The sequence below is a fragment of the Siphateles boraxobius genome, unplaced genomic scaffold, assembly GCF_051911475.1.
Source record: "Siphateles boraxobius isolate OS27281-9 unplaced genomic scaffold, OSU_SipBor_1 22, whole genome shotgun sequence".
Lineage (NCBI taxonomy): Eukaryota > Metazoa > Chordata > Actinopteri > Cypriniformes > Leuciscidae > Siphateles > Siphateles boraxobius.
This window is the reverse complement of record NW_027508833.1, coordinates 14,133,488-14,155,380: the sequence shown is the minus strand read 5'-3', so window position 1 is coordinate 14,155,380 and position 21,893 is coordinate 14,133,488. Positions and strand designations below refer to the sequence as shown.

At 41.2% G+C, this 21,893-nt stretch overlaps 1 protein-coding gene across 1 annotated transcript in view; it reads left to right on the top strand.

Annotated features, from left to right (window-relative positions):
• The first annotated feature begins 488 nt into the window (after positions 1-488).
• The window catches only part of LOC143746701 (potassium channel subfamily K member 5-like), a 66,183-nt gene continuing 44,778 nt past the window's right edge, over positions 489-21,893 (top strand). The window contains exon 1 of the mRNA XM_077238696.1: positions 489-921. Within this exon, the coding sequence (XP_077094811.1) occupies positions 736-921 (186 nt within the window). The 5' untranslated portion in view covers positions 489-735. The remainder of the gene's footprint in view (positions 922-21,893) is intronic.

Genomic DNA, 21,893 nt, shown 5'->3' with positions numbered 1-21,893 from the left:
GGCAGCCAATGAGCACGCAAGATAGCCTGCTCTAGGTCTGCTAGCTGCTGCACTGTGTGAGAGAACCTCTCCTGAGAGAACAATATGCAAACCTCTTTATAAACAAAACAACAACAACAAAATAAAAAACTTTAAATTGCGGTATTTTTTATTTTATTAGCTGAAAGTAACAGCCCGCGCGCTTCAGTCTGTATAGCGGAAAAGCAGAGGTGAGTTTAATGTATCACCATCTCCATAAATATATCTTAATTTACATACTGGTTTGTTTAATAAACGTAGCTATAGTGTCATTCATTCATTTTTATTAAATCCTTAAGATTTACCATTCATTCATTTATTTATTATTTACATGATAGAAATGTGTGTTCTAGAAATGTATAGGCTATACATTCATAAGAAAATGTGAAATTGCAACAAAGTTAAATGTTGTGAATGTGATGAAAGAGAGGGAGGATTCGCGTATAGTGGGTGGATCTTGGCCAACTTCCTTTTGTCATCGTGTGTTGAACTAAGAGTTTCACCATAGGTCTACATTAGCTGTGCGAGCGGCGCACGTGGACCGCAAACTCTCCCTGCGACTTCACTCCGAAACGCACCTTTTCTCTTCATTAAGGATTCTGCAAGGACGAGTTTGAGCTCGCACTAAATTAGCCTAATCAATTTTAAGAATGTGGGCGCTGTTTATGTAAAAAAAAAAAAATTGAAGCCACTCCACCTAACTTTAGTTCATTCATTATGGTGGACAAGGGTCCCCTTTTGACTTCAGCTATCATTTTCTATTTGTCCATTGGGGCAGCAATATTCCAAGTCATCGAAGAACCGAACTGGGAGATTGGAGTGAATAAGTATAAAGCCGAAAAGGAGAAAATATTGAAACAGTTCCGATGTCTTACAAAGGCTGACCTGGACTACATTCTAGAGGTAGGAGTACCAGTTTGAGTTACGTTAATTCTATCAAATGTGCAAAATTACTTGTTGTAACTCGTCTTTACGTTGGAACGTAGGACACAAAAAGCTAACTGCATTACAATTGTATTAATACATTTAACTCTGGTTGTAGCCCTCTGTGAGAAATCGGTAATGCATGAGGTAGGCTATAGCAGTAGGAAAACATGTTTGAGTAAAGTGTACTACAAATATGGGTAGTTAGTATTGGGTAGATCTACTATGCTATTGCACCTGCTCTTTTAACCAATTCGATTTATATAATCTATCAAAAAATGTGTGTCCTACAAATATTTTATCCACTTACCTTATAGTAATGTGAAAACAAAATATTTTGCATTTAATATAACTGAGAAAGCTCTCATTGGGCTTTTGAGAAACATTTTAAACATCAATGTACATAGGCTACTGTTAAGGGAAAAGAACCATCCTTACAAATGTTAATGTTTGATGATTATGGTAGTAAAATAATTTGACTAGTGGCAATAAGAACTGATTTTAAATGTCAACCTGAATTAAAATATTTTAGGACTGGACAAAATTTAAAGGAGAGTAAGGAGTCTCTCAGGTCATTAATTTGCTTGAATTAAAAAAAAATGTTTTCCTGCCCCATCCCCCAAAGAGACTGACATTTGAGTAGATTGGGTATATGTTGCCCCCAGTGGGAATGACCCTCTCCAAACTGTGGTCACATTCACTTTCAGTTCTCTTTGTCCTCCTTTGTTTCAAAGCATGAGGGACAGGGTGAAAGACTTCCAGTGAGAGGAGCATTTACTGTGTCTTGTAGGACATGTTGGGCTGTCTGTCAGCTGAGGTAGCTGTCTGCCAAATGACTCTAAAACACAACCGATGTTTTATAGCAGCAGCACCTTCTAAATCTATAACTCAAAACAATGAATATTAAATAAGCCACATAGTTTTTACCAGACATGATTATAGGCTTACTGGATTCCTACATTAGCCTGTTTCATATTTAGGTTTTCATAGTAGTTGTTTGTGGTTTTATAATTTAAGAAGCAACAAGCCTCATGTTAGAACCATTTATTGAAAGTAGTAGACAATTGGGGGACATATTGCTGCATTTGAGAAGGATGAGTATAATTTATGTATGCTGAGTCGCACTGGTTTAAAGCATTTGACATTTCTTTACATAAAGAACAATAATGGAAACTTTCTCTGGTTTTATGGATTGTTAAATGAAGATCAAAGTCTAAATAAATCCAGGGAAGCAAGTGAGGGAGTTATAATTGGTACTAATATGGACTCTTGGCAATTCCATGCAAATGTCAAACTTACCATTGAAAAAGGTCAGGTTTTGGCTTTTTTTATTTTTTATTGTTTTGTTGTTAATGAGTTGTGCTTTTAAATTCACATTTTCTATGAAGTGTATAGTCTCAGCCATTACCTTAGAACTGTGTAATAATTCATAACACTGAAATTGTCCTTCTGTAAAATACCTGTTTGCTAAATAATTAACTTTCATCTGCCCTCGGGGTTAACGGCATTCTTGACTGTACTGTCATCCTTTTATGAATCTGTCCGCCAAGTGTGCAATGAAAATGCAGCGTTGCAGAAGTGAGAATGTTATATTTGATTAGGGTCACCTCTGGACAAGCCTGTACATGTATCCGGAAAGATCCATCCATTTGAAGCTGTGAACATTCCCTCCTCAATCATTACGGGATGTTTAGGTTGATAAAGATTTTGGCATGATGAATACATGTATATTCATTTTATAGATGTAATTCACATTGCTGTGTAGGTGTGAATCAGCCCTGTTGTCTTGAGTTTTTTCATAGATTTTTAATTGGAAAGAGAAGAAAGTAATTGGTTAAAGGTTAGCTTGATAACCTTGTTTAAGGATATTTAGAGCAACATAACTGGGCTGCTTTTGCCAGTTTGCTTAAGTAAAAGTTCAAGAGGGGGAGTTGATCTTGTCCATGCAAGATCTTCTTAATCTTGCATGCCTGAGTGTTCTATATTAGACCATTTTACCGAAGCTCTATACGACTAGGAGTGTATCATTTACAGCATAAGCTGATAAGTGCTTTCACAAGCTGATGAGTAAGCAAAAACTATTTATTATTTGAGTTATTTCCTGACACGCAAAAACAATTTTCCAAGGCAGAATTAAGTTTTGAATTTTGAAATTGATGGTGAAAAATGTATTTTGAAAATAATAAACGCTACAGAACAATCTGTAAACAAGCAGTAACAGTTTAACTGAGTGTTGGAGTCTGTGATATACTCTTTTTAGTTATTAATTGAAGAGGGCTGTGTTGTGATTACATGAGTATTTGTTTGTACTTTGCTTATAATGTTGTTCAATCCCACATACATTTATAAGACTAAACAAAAGGAAGCTGGAGCGCTGCTGGTGTCCCTTGTATCCTCTGGTGCTCTTGTAAGGGTAAAATGTTCATAAAAAATTTAGTCGAGGGCTAAACCATTAAAAAACACCAACGCGCATCGGCCCACTGGCCTTCATCAGGGTGTTCACCAACACCCTGATGAAGGCCAGTGGGCCGATACGCATTGGTGTTTTTTAATGGTTTAGCCCTTGACTAAATAATAAAGGCTTTTTTAACCTACTGAGTGCCTGGACTTGGATTTTTTTCAATTTTTTACCCACATACATTTACTTAAGTTTCTATAAGCACTAAAATGTATTGACAGCATCTAAAACATACTGTAAATCATTTACGTACAACTTTACCAACATACAAAATGTTTACAAATTCTTATTCTTATTTAAGCTATGAATATTTAATACGCCAAATTAATCGATTAATTCTTCTATATTTGTTGTTTTCATTTACATTAATTTTAAGCAGTTGGGTTATTTAGTTTATTTGATATTTTATCATTCTGTTCTGTGTGACTTCTGGTGCCAGTAAAAAAAAGAAATGTTTTAAACAAATGTAATATCACCCACTTTATTAATGTTTTTACTCTTCGTTTGTGCAGTTTTGGGGGGGATTTATTATAAATATTTTTGAAATTATATAAATTAAAATTATTTTTTATAAAACAACTTTCACTTCACAAAAGATCCACATTTCTAACTTTCATTCGTGGAGAAAACATGGGCAATGTGCAATGGTTTAGTGGAAAATTGCTGCCATCTACTGGAAAACTATTTTAAAATTAAAATGACATGAAATTTCAACTATAGCCACTAGATGGCTGTAGATAGGCATGTGATGGTATAACATTTTCATGTTGCGATAGTTGCTGAAGCTTTTATCACTGTATACCGTATTACGATATTGAAATAAGTTGCAAAAAATTTTTGTGATACTACAACAGGAATAATAACTGTTTTCTTATAACAAAAAGAACGTACTCTGTTACTAACGTAACCTCGGTTCTCTCTAGAGAGGGAACGAGTACTGCGTAATATCTTACGCTATGGGGAAAACCTCTTTTCCACGAGATATTGAAGCCAAAAATTATCCTTAATTTTGAATTCATGTAAAACGCTGTCCACTAGCATGCAGACATAGGCAAGACGGCTTGCGCGCCTATTGGCTGCCCTGCGGCAACAGCAGCAGCCTATCGAGAGTGGCCCTGCGTGACACATATCCAATGGGGGCATTTCGCGCCCACTTCGTCACGTCCCGCCAGAAAGGGCGTGGTCTCGCCCTATAAATATAGCTCGAATAGGCTGGTACACTGGTTTTCATCGCCGAAGCGAACCAGAGCTGTGTATGCACGGCAAGATATGCAGTACTCGTTCCCTCTCTAGAGAGAACCGAGGTTACGTTAGTAACCGAGTACGTTCTCTTACGAGAGTATCTCTCGTACTGCATAATATCTTACGCTATGGGGAACACAATGCAAAACGCCGTGCATACTGGGATCCGACACTAAAGTCCCAAGGGGAGTAGCCCGGGGCTCATATAGTGCATAATCACCATAGACTCACAGAGAGTCAGAGAAGAGAGGCTGCAAGCATCATTCCCCACGAAATAGCAACCTACAGGAGCTAGTTATGTTAACAATGTTTCACACAGACAGGGTGAACGTGTTCAGCCTGAACTGGGCAATAGTACGGGTTATTCACCACCCATGGAGCTGTTTTATCACTCAGTGAGCGATGCACAAGCAAAACTCAGCATCTGGGCCGGCACAGCGGGGCAGATAGCACTGAATTCTATACCGACAGAAGCGGGAACCTCTAGGTTATAAAACCTTATAAATGTAGACGGCGAGGCCCAGCCCGCGGCCGTACAGATATCTTGCAGGGTAACCCCACTATACCACGCCCACGACGAGGCCATGCCTCTCGTGGAGTGCGCTCTGACACCCAAAGGACACTGCAGGGCCTTAGAAGTGTAAGCCAGTGCTATGGCATCGACTATCCATCTGGATAGGCTCTGTTTTGATGCGGCCAGTCCCTTCGAGCGTCCACCAAACAAAACGAAGAGCTGCTCGGTTTGTCTGAAGACAGACGAGCGGGACACATAAGCTCTCAGTGCCCTGATAGGGCAAAGGAGACTCGCATCCTCCTCCTCATCATGAACCGAGAGTGCGCACAGGGAACTAACCTGGGCCCTGAACGGTGTGTTGAGGGATTTGGGCACGTACCCGTGCCTTGGTTTGAGTATGACTTTTGAGTCATTAGGCCCAAACTCCATACATGACGCGCTTACTGAAAGTGCTTGTAAGTCCCCTATGCGCTTCACTGAAGCGAGAGCCAAAAGAAACACCGTTTTGAAAGACAGATGCTTCATGTCTGACAAATGGATTGGCTCGAACGGGGCACCTTTCATGGCTTCCAAAACCGTAGAAAGGTCCAACACCGGGACTGAAGGAGGTCTGGGAGGGTTCAGCCTCCGAGCTCCCTTGAGGAATCGCATGACTAGGTCGTTTCTCCCCAGTGACTGGCCAGACACAGGTCTTGTAAACGTTGCTATGGCCGCCACATACACTTTGAGCGTGGATGGGGTCCTGCCCTTATCCAGCAGCTCTTGGAGGAAGGAGAGTACTTCCGTGACCCCGCAGTCTACGGGTGAAAAGCCCTGAGCTTGACACCAGGCAGAGAACCCAGACCATTTCGAGGAATAGAGCCGTCTAGTAGACGGGGCCCTCGCCTGTATGATCATGTTTAACACTCCCTCCGGGAGGTTAGCGGGTATCCGTTGATGGCCCATGCATGAAGGGACCATAGTTGTGGGCGAGGATGCCAAATTTAGCCCTTGGCCTGAGAGAGGAGGTCTTTCCTCAACGGTATTGGCCACGGGCAGTGCTGGTCAGCCACATCAGGACTGGGAACCAAGTCTGGTTTGTCCAGAGCGGAGCCACAAGCAGCACTGGGCATCCGTTTTCCCTGATTCGTTCCAGCACTTGAGGCAGGAGCGAGACGGGGGGAAAAGCATAGAGGGGACAGCGGGGCCGGACTTGGGCCAGCGCGTCCTTGCTCTTGGAGAAATATTTTGGACAGTGAGCGTTCTCGTGGGACGCGAACAGGTCCACCTGCGCTCTGCCGAATGTCTCCCACAGCAGTTGGATCGTCTGCGGGTGCAGCGACCATTCCCCTGCTGGGACATTGTCTCTGGACAGTCTGTCTGGTCACAGATACAGGTAACCAGGCACATGCGCCGCTTTCAGTGAAAGCAGGTTGTGTTGAGCCCAGACCAGGAGGCGTTCTGTTAGCCTGTAAAGGTTTTGGGACTTGATGCCGCCCTGGCGATTTATGTATGCCACCACTGACATGTTGTCCGACCGGACCAAGACGTGGTGACCCTCTATGTGGGGACAGAAGCGCCGTAGCGCGTTGTCGACTGCCATCATCTCCAGACATTTTATGTGTAGGAGCTTTTCCCGTTCTGACCACTGGCCAAAGAACGGTCTGCCCTAGAGCAGCGCTCCCCTTCCCGAGGTGGAGGCTTCCGTGGACACCACCTTCACACTCGAGGGAGTCCCCAGACCCACACCTGACTGATATCAGCCGGTTATCTTCCAAGGTTCCAAAGCTGAAACGCATTTCAGATCGACCCGGATGCGAAACCGACCAGTGGTCCATGCCCTGGGCGGAACTCGTGCTTTCAGCCACAGCTGCAGTGGGCGCATGCAAAGCAGACCCAGCTGGAGCACTGAAGCTGCTGAAGCCATGAGGCCCAGCATTTTCTGAAACCTTTTGTGCTGGACTATCGAGCCGCGGCGGAAGGATTTCACGGCATGCTGAATGTCCAGTTCGCGCTCTGGCGACAGACGCGCTGTCATGGACAGCGAGTCCAGCACTGTTCCCAGAAAAAAAATTTCTGGCTGGGAGACAGCGAGCCCTTCGCCCAATTGACTGTGAGACCCAGATTCTCAAGATGCTCGAGTAATGTGGCCCTGTGTTCTATGAGCTCTGATTGTGATCGAGCTAGAATCACCTAATCGTCCAAGTAGTTCAAAATTCGCATGCCCTGGAGTCCTAGGGGTGCGAGAGCCTTGTCCACGCATTTCTTAAATGTTCAGGGTGCCAGGGACAGGCCGAACGGCAGGACTTTGTATTGGTATGCCTGGCCCTCGAAGGCGAATCTCAAGAATCGCCTGTGACGTGACGCTATTTGTATTTGAAAATAGGCGTCTTTCAGATCTATTGACATAAACCAGTCCTCCTGGCGAACTTGCGCGAGGATTTTCCTGGTTGTAATCATTCTGAACTGGCACTTCGTGAGTGCTTTGTTCAGCTGTAGCAGATCTAGAATGGGTCTGAGACCCCGTCTCTTTTCGGTACCAGAAAATACTTGCAGTGTTTCCCCTAGAATTTTTTCCAGCAGCGGTGCTGTTACGTGCCCGAGGTTGTTACCAAGCCGCGCGTGGTGGGGTCCGGGGGCATGCACCCTGGAAGAGTTTTTTTTTTTTTTAAATCCTTAAACCATGACTTCTGGCAAGTTTTGTGGATAGAAATGGACATTTTAAGAAAAACAAATAAGACATACTATCAACTGATTCAAGGCATGATTATTGCAGCACGTACCTTGAACTGCAGTCACAAACAGAAACCTTAATTTTATAATTTTAGATAGGATTATTCATGTTTTTCTTTTGTGTTCATTTTCAGCTTGGTAGAAATTGTTTAGGGGAAAAATGAAACGGCACAACCCAGAAAAAGATTATTTACAATTTATTGAAAATTTTATGTTAATGGGAAAGGCCACACCCAATCTGTGAGCACTTAATTTTTCTGGGCTTTTCATAGAAGATCTCTAAGGCTCTTTGGTAATTGAATGATTGTGGGGGTATTTTTTGTTTTTGCAAGAAGTCTTATGCTCATCTAGCCTGCATTTATTTAATTAAAAAAAAAAACAGAAAAAACAGTAGCCTAATATTGTGAAATATTATTACATGATGTTCTTTTTAACTTTTTATTAATCAAAGAATCTTTGGAAAAAAAAGAAAAGAGCATCACATATCATATTAGAATGATTTCTGAAGGACACCAACAAGTTTAGTAGACTCATCTGAAAAATTAAATATGATTTAACGTTAACTATCAGGACTATGAGCAGTAGGTGATACTTCCTCGTCTTCATGGAGAGCACAGTTCGTACCGCTTTCTCCTTTCCACAAGCGCTTGCTCTCCCGTGGCGTCTGTCGTTGCTATGCAACCATGAACAGAGGCGCGCTTGGGAAAAAGAGCGCGCTGGCCGCATTTGAAATAATGAATTTGCACGCGCAAAAAACGCGCTATGTGAACGGCCCCTTATGGCAACGTGATATTAGTCTAATCGAAAATATTTCCATATGTGGCTCTTTCCTCCTTGTTTACAAGTGGATTCAGAGCCACTGCATGCAGCGCCGCCGGTCGCCATGTCTCAGTGTTTTTAGGTGTGTACGTGAATGAAGAGAATGTCGTGATATTACTGATCATGGAAAGATTTTACAGCGGCGCTGAAAATCCAGCGGTGGCGCTGCGCCGCTGCTGAATACATTGTAGGGGAAACACTGACTTGCTGTATAGCCACCCCTTCGCTCTGAGCCTGAGATAAAGGTTCTATAGCCCCTTTGCTCAGTAGTTTCGCTCTCTCGGCTCGAAGTAGATGAGATACTTCGTTTTTTACCGTCGTTTCGACTCGCGCCGCGCAACAGCGGGGGCGTCGAGTGAACTGCAGCGAATAGCCTCTTTTTATAATATTCAGCACCCTTCGATACCCCGGGAAGCTTTGGCCACGCATCTGCGTGAAAGGCTAGAGGTAGAATGAAATCTGGGCTCTGGCCGCGGCATAGCGGCGGCCGGAGAGCTCCGGTGTGCTGAGAAATAGACACTGTGTTTGCAGTGTGCGAGGCGGGGGGAGCGCTGACCACAGCGGGCAGCCCGACCGCGCTCAGCTTCTCTCTGACAGGTTGTGGAGAGAAGGCGAGCGGGACGAGCCCCGTGGGGTTCGGCATGTCTGTGAGGGAATGTGGGCGCGGGATAGCGGGCACACTCACTGCACTGAGAACACTGTCGGCTCGCGGCGACTGAAAATGTGTTGGTTTCGTTTTTACAGAAACCGTGGGACATGCTTCGTGTAGTGTTTGTGGGCACTGTGTCGTGGGCACGTACACTACATTTATTGCACAATCGACATGAGTCGATTTTATTTGTGCTAGCCCTGTATTGTGGCGGGCTGTGTCTGCGTGTGGGAATGGGCACTGAGACGTGGGCATTCTTGAAACACTCATAACACCATCGGCCGTGGCCGGAACACCAGAAAATACACTCTTTATTGGATTTATCTGCGTAGCCGTAAAAACGGCTTTTGTGTGCAGGCAAGCGGGCAAATGGACCGGCTTGTTGACTGCTAAATACGCTGGAACAGTCACATTGCATGGAACTGGACGAGCGAAACGTTTCGGTGAAAATCCGGCCGCAGCGGGATTTGAACACCATCGCTTTCCTAGAGAGGCTAGGAAGGCTTTGAGACCTCGGGCTTGATTTCATTCACTGAAGAGATGAAAATCAGTGTACCAGCCTAATCGAGCTATATTTATAGGGCTAGACCACGCCCTTTCTGGCGGGACGTGACGAAGTGGCCGCGAAATGCCCCCATTGGATATGTGTCACGCAGGGCCACTCTCGATAGGCTGCTGCTGTTGTCGCAGGGCACCCAATAGGCGCGCAAGCCATCTTGCCTATGTCTGCATGCTGCTGCACAGCGTTTTACATTAATTCAAAATTAAGGATAATTTTTGGCTTCAATATCTCGTGGAAAAGAGGTTTTCACGAGATACTCTCGTAAGAGAACTGAACATTTAAATACAATAAAATAATACAAAAAAATGTATAAAGTAAACAAAGGTTTAATTTAAGAATAATAGGTATCACTTTACAATTTCTCATTACTTATTGTTAGTTAATGCTTCAACATTAACAAAGAGCAATATTTACATTTGTTACAGACGTTATTCTTAATAAAATAGGCCTAATAAAAATCAGACATTTTCAATCAATATCTAGGGCATGTTGTAGTCCAGACTAAATTTTGTAAATAAAAGCCTAGTAAGTCTAGGTATTTAAGAGTTTAGTGCTGTGATGAACACCATTGTGAATACAAAAATCTAAATAGCTGTTTAATACATTTAATACTGTGCAGCAACAGAAAGTAGCGCAGCTGTTTTGTTTAGGGGGTCACCAGGGTAACGGCTGCAGTTCTGTTGTTCCATCCCAGCCAAAGCACAATAATTGGGATCGCTTTATTTATTAGAGGTTGTATTTTTGCAGTATCTGGCAGCCCTTCACCTGGAGCTTTAATGAGAAGTACACATTTTTTGTGTGAGGAAGGGGTGCAGAGAGTGGAAAGAGAGCAGCACGTGTCTTGAATCAACAGCAGCTACTGTTAGTGCCAATTGGTCGGACTCGGAATTGTAATACAGTAGTTTGAATTAGATGCGCTGTGTTATTTATTTTACTCTACCCTTTTGAGACTGAGATACTGCCGCAACCACTGAGCTGAGCTTTTAATATTTATTATACCTCTGATCGATCGTTTGAAGCATTCCTAGAAACTTTTAATGAAAATGTTTGGGGTTTTATATACAGTAGATGAGTTCAATATACAGTAATTTGAGTTCTATAGCTGTAAATACGTAAAAATGCTTCGGATTTATAAGCAGTCAGTACATCCATATTGTATATAATTCATGATGATGCCGCATGTATTGAAGTTTTCATTGTAGCTTGAGGCATCGCAGTGCCACTTTGGCAAGTTCATGACTAAATTAAATTAAATTGTTGGAGGTTTAAATGCAGCGAATTTTGGCATGAACTTTTGTAAACTAAGCTGAAGCTGTATTTTTTCATTTAACGCATCAGTCATGGTCAAAAACAGACTAAACAGTCCCTCTGGCTCCACCTGCTACAGTTGGTACACCCTAAACACTCGCTATTGGTTGAGCAGGAAAAAGATTGACAGATCTAAACGAACAGCTCACACTGTTTGATGGTGCCTGGGAGGCTCAATGTTTAGACTTTTGTGTGAGAAACGCATGAATGGCGTACTAAGAAGAAATGAACAATACATGGGTTAAGAGTCAAGGCAATATTTTTTACATAGCTAGTCTTATGTCAGGGTTAAGAGTCAAGGCAATATTTTTTACATAGCTAGTCATATGTCATGTTTAAGAGACAAAGGAAATTAAGAATTGGAATATCTTCCACAATCCAAAAACTTAGAACCATATAATAGACATTAAACATCACAAACATATCAGTTGATATCTTGAACACAATGGCCAATAAGACGTGTTTAAATTAGAATCCACCCACAGCTCAGAACGCCAGGGTTTTTGTCCCCTTATGTTAACTTATAACAAACAAAGTGTAGAAATTATGTAGGGTATGTCTGATTCATTGTGCAGTCAGCTTCATTGATTATAGCGGAACATTATGAGATCGCAATGAATTGAGGTGACAGCTTTTTAGTGATTATAAAGCTAGCGATCTTTGTGCGCTTTCTAGGTGATGTATACTATATTGCAAAAGGTTTTGGGACGTCTGGAAAGTTGGGAGCATGAAATTGTCCAAAATGTCTTGGTATGCTGAAGCATTAAGAGTTCCTTCCAGTGGAACTAAGGGGCAAAGCACAACCGCTGAAAAACAGACCCACACCATAATCCCCCCTCCACCAAACTTTACACTTGGCACAATGCAGTCAGGCAAGCAGCGTTCTCCTGGCAACCGCCAAACTCAGACTTGTCCATCGGATTGCCAGACAGAGAAGCGTGATTCTTCACTCAAGAGAACTCGTCTCCACTGGTCTAGAGTCCAGTGGCGGCGTGCTTTACACCACTGCATCCAAAGCTTTGCATTGCACTTGGTGATGTAAGGCTTGGATGCAGCTGCTCTGCCATGGAAACCCATTCCATGAAGCTCTCTACACACTGTTCTTGAGCTAATCTGAAGGCCACACGAAGATTGGAGATCTGTAACTATTGACTCTGCAGAAAGTTGCCGACTTCTGCGCACTGTGCACCTCAGCATGCGCTGACCCCGCTCTGTGGTTTTACGTAGCCTACTACTTCATGGCTGAGTTGCTGTTGTTCCCAATTGCTTCCACTTTGTTATAATACCACTAACAGTTGACCATGGAATATTTAGCAGCGAGTAAATTTCATGAATGGACTTGCAATATCCAGGTACCATGCTTGAATTCACTGAGCTCCTCAGAGCGATCCATTCTTTCACAAATGTTTGTAGAAGCAGTCTGCATGCTTAGGTGCTTGATTTTATACAACTGTGGCCATGGAAGTGAATGGAACAGCTGAATTCAATGATTTGGAGGGGTGTCCCAATACTTTTGGCAATATAATGTGGAATCCATTCAGAATTGTAGAATTGTTTCATTTTGTTAGTGTTGATAAAAAAGATGCGTCTTCAGCTGTTTCTTGAAAATGACTCAGCAGCTGGGTTGAGATAAGCAGGTCATTCCACCAGCATGGAACAGTCAAGGTAAATGCACCGTTCCTGGAATAAGATGTTGGTCAAAAAGAAAATAAACCGGTTTATGTCGCTAAGGATGTTGCGCAGTGATGCACAGCTAACCGTTTGGTGAAGCAGTCATAGTCATGCTTTATCATGAATAAAACACAGCTATTGACAAGTCAGAATCAAGGACTGGCTTTACCATGCAGTCAGTCATTGTCCTGCATCATGTTTGTAACTAAACTGCATGCACTGTAAGAACTGTTGGCAGCTATAGGTGTGGGCTGGGGTAAGGTAAGTTAGAGCAGTGTTTAATAGTGGGAAGTTCGGATCATTTTACTGACTCTGATCTTTGAATCCTCATAAACTGAGCTATGCAGTCTGTAGTACCAGATACAGAATTGATTAGTTCACATTTTAGAGTCTATCGACTTGGGGTTCCAGTCATTCGTTCATCACGTGACAGCCCCATATAGGCTGAGCTATGCAGTCGGTACTGGATAAAGAATTGATTAGTTCATCTTTCGAGTCTTCGGGGTCGAGTCATTCGAGTCATGGTTTAAAGGCTGGAATATTAGGTTTATCATTTAATAAAACATTTTGGTCAATACTTTATTTGAACATGTAATATTTATTTTAGTGTTTCTGCTGTTGTTGAATTTAATAAAAACTTAAGTTTTTTGTGTCTTTGGGGGTCGTTAAGGATTTTGAAAGTGAAAATGGGGGTCTCCTGGAAAAAAGTTTGGGAACCACTGCGTTAGAGCCTTACTACTTTTAACACCTTGCAAGATGTAAAAGGCAAAGCTCCACATATTATTTACCTTCATATTATGAATTATTTAATGCAGATTTAACCATGGATTATCGTTTACTTTTAAATGACCTGAATGTTTTGCTAGGGGCTTGTGTGAACTCCCTAATTTAAATAAATTGTTCAGCACATTAGAATAGCATTTCATGCATTATACTCGGGCTGGCTTGTAACATCTTAAGTTATCTGTTCAAAATGAAGGACAGCAAAACTGTGATAGGCCCACATCGAATTTACGCATTGTTTTGTGCTGGTTTTGGAAGAAAATCTGCTGAATTGAATTAAATGTATGCAACGGGTACAACTATGTGAATGAAGGGTGGAAATTCTGCTGAGCTTTCTGTGGAATTCTGTGGGCTTGAATTCAGTGTAGGCCTACTGATTGCATGATTTATTTACAAAGTGAACATCAATCTTCTGGACCAGTTAGGTATTCTCTAATGTTCCACATGAACACAAAATTCTGGCCATGGGTTTTACAGTGTCACTGAGCATGCTTCACCTTTGAAAACTGTTATGGTCCTTGGTCTAGGTCAGGGTGTAACGCAAAAAAAAAAAAAATCGTTTTCATTGTGATTATTCTTTTGATTTTAACAAAAAAAATTCTTATAAATAAAAAAGAAACCGCAACAGAAAAAGTTTGGATGCAAAATCTTCATTGTTTTGAGCTAATACCAAAACAATAAACAGAAACTGACTTTCCCACAAAAAAAATTACTTCCCTAAAAATCAAATAATAGAAACAAAACGTACAATGACATACCCTATCTCCTTATCTAATCAATAAACATGAGAAAAAGTGATGGCCTTTTGTCCTACAAAAAATCAAGGCACTCACCCTCTACGGCTTCTTACATAATTAAGAAGGTATACAGATAGGATCAACGGGCAGTGATTGGAAAAACGGCGTTACTAACGGCATTACTTTTTTCAGTAACGAGTAATCTAATTACTCTTCCCATCTTAAAGGGCCCCTATTATGCGATTTTAAAGTTTCCTAATGTTGATGTGGAGTCTCCTAGAACATGTTTACGTCATAGACTGTAAAAAAATATGGACGTAGTATCCATGACGTCACCCGTAGGTTTCTGAAGAGCGTTTTTGAAGCCTAAAGTGGGCGGAGTCACTCGTCGCCATCTTGGAAGCGCGTCACAGTGCGTCACTCCCGGATAAGCGAAAATGGGCAAAAAGGCGGGACGTGGGTGGTGTTGAGGTGCCTGGATGCTGAAACTACGCCCGCCTAGCTCGACGTGATCGAGTTTGCTCAGGCTAAGCTAATGTGCTACTGGCCTCGCGCTAAAGTGACAGCTGACTTGAAGTAGACCTAAAGCCAATAGTTAAAGTTTATGTTTTTGCCCTTGGAAATACTATAATAGTTAAAAGACATAACTAACCATGAGACTAACGTGTATTGTGATGCATTATTATTCTCATGCAGTAACTTACAATATTTGCTCTGAGTGTGTGTGTGTGTGTGTGTGTGTGTGTGTGTGTGTGTGTGTGTGTGTGTGTGTGTGTGTGTGTGTGTGTGTGTGTGTGTGTGTGTGTGTGTGTGTGTGTGTGTGACAGTGATAAATGCGCATACATGTCAGTCAGCGCGGCAATGCACGTCAAGTTCGTAGCGAGCTTTATTCAGTCCATTTTAAATTCTGATAGATATTACCTAAGAAGTTCAAGTAATGCACTAGAAATCCGCGCTCATTTAAGGGACGAAAAGAAAGCACTGACACCTGCAGGATTTAATCTGACGGTAACGTTACTTTTTATTGAACACTAAAAGCATATTATAACATAGTCTATCTGCTCCGTAAGATCAACGGTAAGTTACAGCAGAACGAGTGTGGCCTCTATACCTTAGACGTTTTTAAATCTGAACTCCAAAAAGCAACGATATTGTCAGACATCCATGAGTGCATGTTCACAGAGGAAAACAACTGAAGAACAGCGCTGGTTGTTCTCTCGATACTCGACAACGACGGAATCCAACGGCGTGGGCGAAGGTATAAGGGCGGCGTGTAATAAACTGTATGAAATAATCCCGAAAAGAGTACAAACACGGCAGAGATGACAAGTTCAGCAGCTGGAATCAGCTGAGGTGACATGATGGCTAACAGAGAGCAGACAAACGGCTAGTAATAACAGCAGCGGCAATCCACCTGTCACTCAAGTGGCCACGCCCTTGATTATGCAGGAATTTAATGCTTAATATAATTTAAACGGATGAGTTATAAAAAAATTCACCCCCCTCACAGTTGTCATGAAGGGCAAAATTAGCTGTATAGACCAAAACAACTTAAGGCACCAGGCTGTAAACATAATTTTTTCGGCTGTAAAGTTGGGCATTTTAACATGGGGGAGATACAGATTTGGCTCACTTTTGCAGTCAGCCTCAAGCGGCCAGTCGATGAATTGCAGTTTAATTCACTTCCGTGTTGGTTTCAAGAGGGAGACAGGGAGGTTGCCGCTTGGTTTACGTGCATCAAAAGTAAAAAAAAACTTTTTAATTTCCTCATAATATACATTTTGCACATCATCACATTTTCAATGATTCTCAAATGAATCAATCCCTCTAAATCCCTCCTTTCCGCGAGCTACTCTGTTCTGATTGGCCAGACAGCTCAGTCTGTGTTCGTTTACCGTGTACAGCGCTTCGAGAGCAAAAACGCCCATTGCCATAACAACGTCAGCTCTGTTTGTCCTCCTGAGGCTTCCTACACTGTAAACTAAACACAGTAACGAACGATGCCGATTTGACGATATTAATGCAAGTGTGAGTCCGATAATGAAACGTTGGAAGAGCTAGTTATTCAACCCAAACCTCCATCGCAAGGACGACTCGAGCAGAACGTTTCACAGGGATGCGCTAACTTACTCAGTTTGAGGAACATTTATGGAAGTAAAATGTCAAATGTTTTTGAAATAAAAAGCCTGTTGAATTGCACTACTTGAAAAAAAAATAGGCATTGCATTAACCATGATTGCATTTTAATGCATTGTATTTTTAGGGCTTGCATTTTTATGGGCTGAAATTCAACATGGTTGAATATTTAAGCTGTGAATATTTCAATTAAAAACATTTCAAACACATTTTCATTATTAAAAATCCAATAATCCATATTCACCATTCATATTTCACTTCCAAAATATTCGAACTGTTTAAAAATACAACCTATAATATTCAACAGGCAATTTTCGGTCCATTTTATTTCGCTTTGCAAATTCGCGTCCACAAATTCAGTGGTTCAAATTCGACAGTAAATTCAACATTGACGTCCAGGAACTGCAGGAAAAGCAGTCGATTGTCGAGCATAATCTCCATCTGCTGTTAGTCGACCTCACCATCAGATGGTGCAAAAGCGCTTGTTGTTGACGAAGACATTCATTTATAAAATGGAAATGATTATCTGTGACAGTATATGCGGAAAAGATGAAGTTTCATTCCATAACTTCATTGTTACTTTCCCTGTGTATTCTACATGTCATCAGCTTTCTCCACCATGAACAGGATTATAATCGGTTTCCCTCAATACCTCATACTCAAGGATTCCCTTTCCGTTGGGACAAAACGCTTAACACATACAGTGATATGAAAGACCAATCTTGCACCTTATTGGGGATGTAGGCTGTAGGCTACTATATAGGCTACAGGCAAGAAGATGGACTCAGATTATAAACTTTACGCGCAAAGTTTAATGCTGAGCGTTTCGTGATCCAAGTCCAAGTCCTAAAATGCCTATGTGTATTGCATTAGCTTAAACTGGGATCATAGCACTTGCAAATTGTTGTCCTCCTATTGTTAGTTTAACTGTAAATCGCTTTGGATAAAATCTGCTAAATTGCTAAATGTAAAATTGGCTTGACATTCGCACATTTAGGGACCGTCTCTAAAGTTGCATACAACATTGGCATGTACGTTTCTAACTTCAATAGCAAACTTAAATTTATTTGAATAAATATCAAAAATCCAAAGGGTGCGCATTATGCCTGACACTACATGAACACTTTACAGTTGGTTTTATGACTGTAAGTCGTTCTATTCAAATGCTATTGAACTTAGAAACGTGTATACCAAAGTCGTATACACTTTAGAGACGGTGCCTAAATGTGCGAATGTCCAACATCAAGCCATCTTTATGCTAGTCTATCACTGGGAAACGCTCAGCTGTGCGCGTTATTCTGAGTCCATCTGCTTGCCTGTGTGTTTGGACTTTTACATCAATACTCCATTAAGCTACGTTAAGCGTTGTATATGTCCAGCAGGGGAATCCTGAAGTATTGAGGGAAACCCTAATAGCCTGCATGCAGCACATCGCCACAATATAAAGTTAAGGCAACTAAACAACCAAGAGAAATATACGTCAACCTCAAAAATGTAACATTGGATCTGTATATCCGCATTGGGGAATAACATTATGATCTCGTTCACGGTAGATAAATATGCATGTAGGCTACACAGGAAAAGTACCCGTGAAGGCACCGAATTTAACATAAACAGACGTCATAATCACAAATAAACTTACATTGCTGTAAATGAGTTTTATGAATGAATGACTTGCTCTAATTTTTCTGGTCTTCGTCAACAACACGCGCTTTTGCACCCCCTGCTGGTGAGGTCGACTAACAGCAGATGGAGATTATGCTCGGCAATCTACTGCTTTCCCTGCAGTTCCTGGACGTCAATGTTGAATTTACTGTCGAATTTGAAGCACTGAATTTGTGGAAGCGAATTTGCAATCCGAAATAAAATGGACCGAAAATTGCCTGTTGAATATTATAGGTTGTATTTAGAATATTTTGCAGTTAGAATATTTTGGAAGTGAAATATAAATGGTGAATATGGATTATTGAATTTTTAATAATGGAATTGTGTTTTAAATGTTTTTAATTGAAATATTCACAGCTTAAATATTCAACCATGTTGAATTTCAGCCCATAAAAATGCAAGCCCTAAAAATACAATGCATTAAAATGCAAGCATGGTTAATGCAAGGCCTATTTTTTTTCAAGTAGTGCAATTCAACAGGCTTTTTTTTTCAAAAACATTTGACATTATTTTACTTCCATAAACATTATAAGATGTTGCAACTGTAATTCCTCACTATCAGCATTAACAAGTGCATCTCCATCAACAAACCCGATTTTTTTACTTGTACTAATTTATTTAAAGAGTATTTTTCTAATATATTGCGGTGAACATGTGGAAACTGTATCAAAAACAGTATGCAATGTACATTAGCCGAGCTCTTGGGTGAATGATCTGATGTAACATAAACATTGGTAAAATAAATATTTCCTCATAGTGAGAACGACAGACAATCTGCATTAATAGACACGGTTTTAGGTAATAGTGGCCCACAGCAGAAGTATTTCAGTAATACAGTAGGCCTAATAATGTGAGTTAACCAGTTAGCAGGAGACGTACACAATATAAAACTCAAAACTAAGTTTTTTGAACACCATCTTTCAAGAGCAAGTGGTTTGTGAATCCTGCATTGAACTCCGAGATTTGAGAAGCAGTCGTCAGTAAAATAAAGGGAACACAGCAAAAGTTTAGGATTATACTGCTGTGATATCATGGTAAATATGAATTTTAACCACTGATTCTTCACATGCTCGTCCTTTGGCAGTGAAAAAATAACTGGCTTTACCTTCACATTATAAAGCACAGCGCCGTCTTCTCGACATGATGCTGTCCAGTACAGGAATCAGCTGTTTTCCCTGGTGTCTGCGTGTGCAATATGTGGGCGGGCAATAATACTAATGTTTCGTCTTGACGCTTATGACTCGTTTGAAAAACGATTCATTTAATTGACTCAGAGTCGACTCTTAAACACTACATGAAAGGTCATTTTCAAAAATCCATAATAGGGGCCCTTTAAAAACACCGTTACCGTTACTGCTGTAGCGTATCTGACTGTCTCGCATGACTTACCCATTGTAAGTTTCAGGAAAGCTTGTAACCATTGACTTTCTGCATCTAATTGCTTCCATTGACACTTTTGTGGCTTGCGCGAGTTAAAACAAACAGCCATAAATGGGGATGAACTAGCCTCAAACAGATTTTTATCGCCTCAACTACCCCCCTTTCCGGCAAAAAAGAATTCCAGGTGAAGACGACAATACACACACACACATACATACATAAACATTCTTCGCATTGAATCTAGGATATGAGTAATTCTGAAAAGTGTACGATATATTCCTGTATGCCTGTACGAAAAGTTGCTGAATGTCATTGGTCAGTCTGCTCTGAAAGAGGTGTGGACTGCCTTCCTTAAAGGGCACCTATTATGCAAAATTCACTTTTACATGGTGTTTGAACATAAATGTGTGTTGGCAGTGTGTGAGCAAAACCACCCTAGAATGATAAATCCACACAGTGTTTTTTTTACAATCTCAATAAATCATAAGCACTGTCTCAGAACGAGCTGTTCTAAGATTCGGTGCAATGTGACGTAGAATTGCGCAACCCCCACCGACGTGGTTTGATTGACACTGTGGTTTTGGCATAGACCCAACCCTCGGTGATCTGTTCAACGAGGGTCCTCCATTGTTTCAACGACAGCCGGTGTTCTGACGATTTGTGCGTCCTTGTCGAAAATGTCTCCTAAGAAACGATACTCGGTTACTAACCTAACCTTGGTTCTCTCTAGAAGAGGGAACGAGTATTGCGTAAGCTAGCTTACGCTACGGGTAAAGTCATCTTTCCTCGAGATATTGAAGCCAAAAAATTATCCTTAATTTTGTATTTATTGTCAAAGCAGTGCAGCAGCTAGCAGACCTAGAGCAGGCCATATCGCGTGTTCATTGGTTGCCCTGCGGCAACTGCTGCAACCTACCACTGAGCCTCGCGCCTGACATCACGTCCAATGAGGTCGCTTTGCGCCCTTACGCGTCATAGCCCACCAAAATGGGGGTGGCTTAGCGTATTGTTTTATGGTGTGTGCTTTAACCTTACACCTTTAACCTTATTATTTATTATCCTCAGGTTAGGTAGAGTAAGTCAAATCTGACCTAAATCATAAGCGTTCAAATGGTACTTACAACTTGTTCAGAAGACTTCTCTGTGGTTTAGTTCTTGCTCAAGGTTTATTAACAACTATTATACTAATTGCAAGAAATTGTCTACCAGTATTGTTATTTATTAATATTCCAAAAATAAAAGTTAAACCAAAACTAATAGCAAAGTTACAATATAAAGCAAGGTCTAAATCAAAGGTACAATCAGCTGGGTTTCTGGCGTCGAGAGATACCGCTAAATCAGTATCTGCCTGTTCAGTCTTCTCATCTGTCTTTTATACTCAAACAGTTCACTGCCGAAGTCAAACTCTTTTCTGTTGTCATCAACTGGAGAGCTGCCAAGTCTTCCACATCCAAAACACCCTTTTAAGGTGTTTCCGATGTAGTCTGCCAAACTATCTTCTTGGCTCTTTTTCCTATTTGTTCTCCGTTTCTTCATCTGTAAAATATACCTTATCTAAAGCATTACATTTTTCTTAAAAGCAATTCATATCTAATACATACATGCTCTCTACTCTAAGTTACTTAATATAAACATCTACAACTTTTATAAGGTTAAGTATACATGCATAGTAATTGGTATTATTTTTTGCATATAATATCCAATACATTTTCATGCAGCATTACTACTTGGGTTACATAAAATTACTACTAAACAAAACCGACATTAATCAAGACAGAGTGATTGCAAATAATCATCTTCATTAACACCCACTCCTTGCAATTAATCTGACTGAAGCTTCCAGTTTCAAACTAAGATATGGTACAACAAGGTCTTTAAATGTATGATATTTAGCAAGCAGGATATTCACAGTTCCATCATTTGTCAGAATGTTAGTGTGAAACACATCCATGAAGTGTTCAACCCAAACTCGTGTGTTTCTTGGTTTCAGTCTACTCTATGAATTATTGTCCCTGTCACAGCAACACCTGCAGGCCAAGTCTTTGTGCTCTGCTTAAGCATAGACAAAAACTGACCAAATCTATATATTTCGAAAACCGTCCATTAGTATGCTCATGCAGATCCCAATCAAACACCCCCTAGGATCCTCACACAAGAACGTGCGGCTCCTCCCCTGGTTCAGACCAGGCTTGCAGAATCAAGGCAAAGGAATCTGGTTTTCCAGGCGAAGTACCTTGGAAACCCGTGTTGCATGTCTGTCCTTCGGATCCTTGGGGCGTGAAGGTGACTTGGTTTGAGCTCGATCCTCTTTCTCC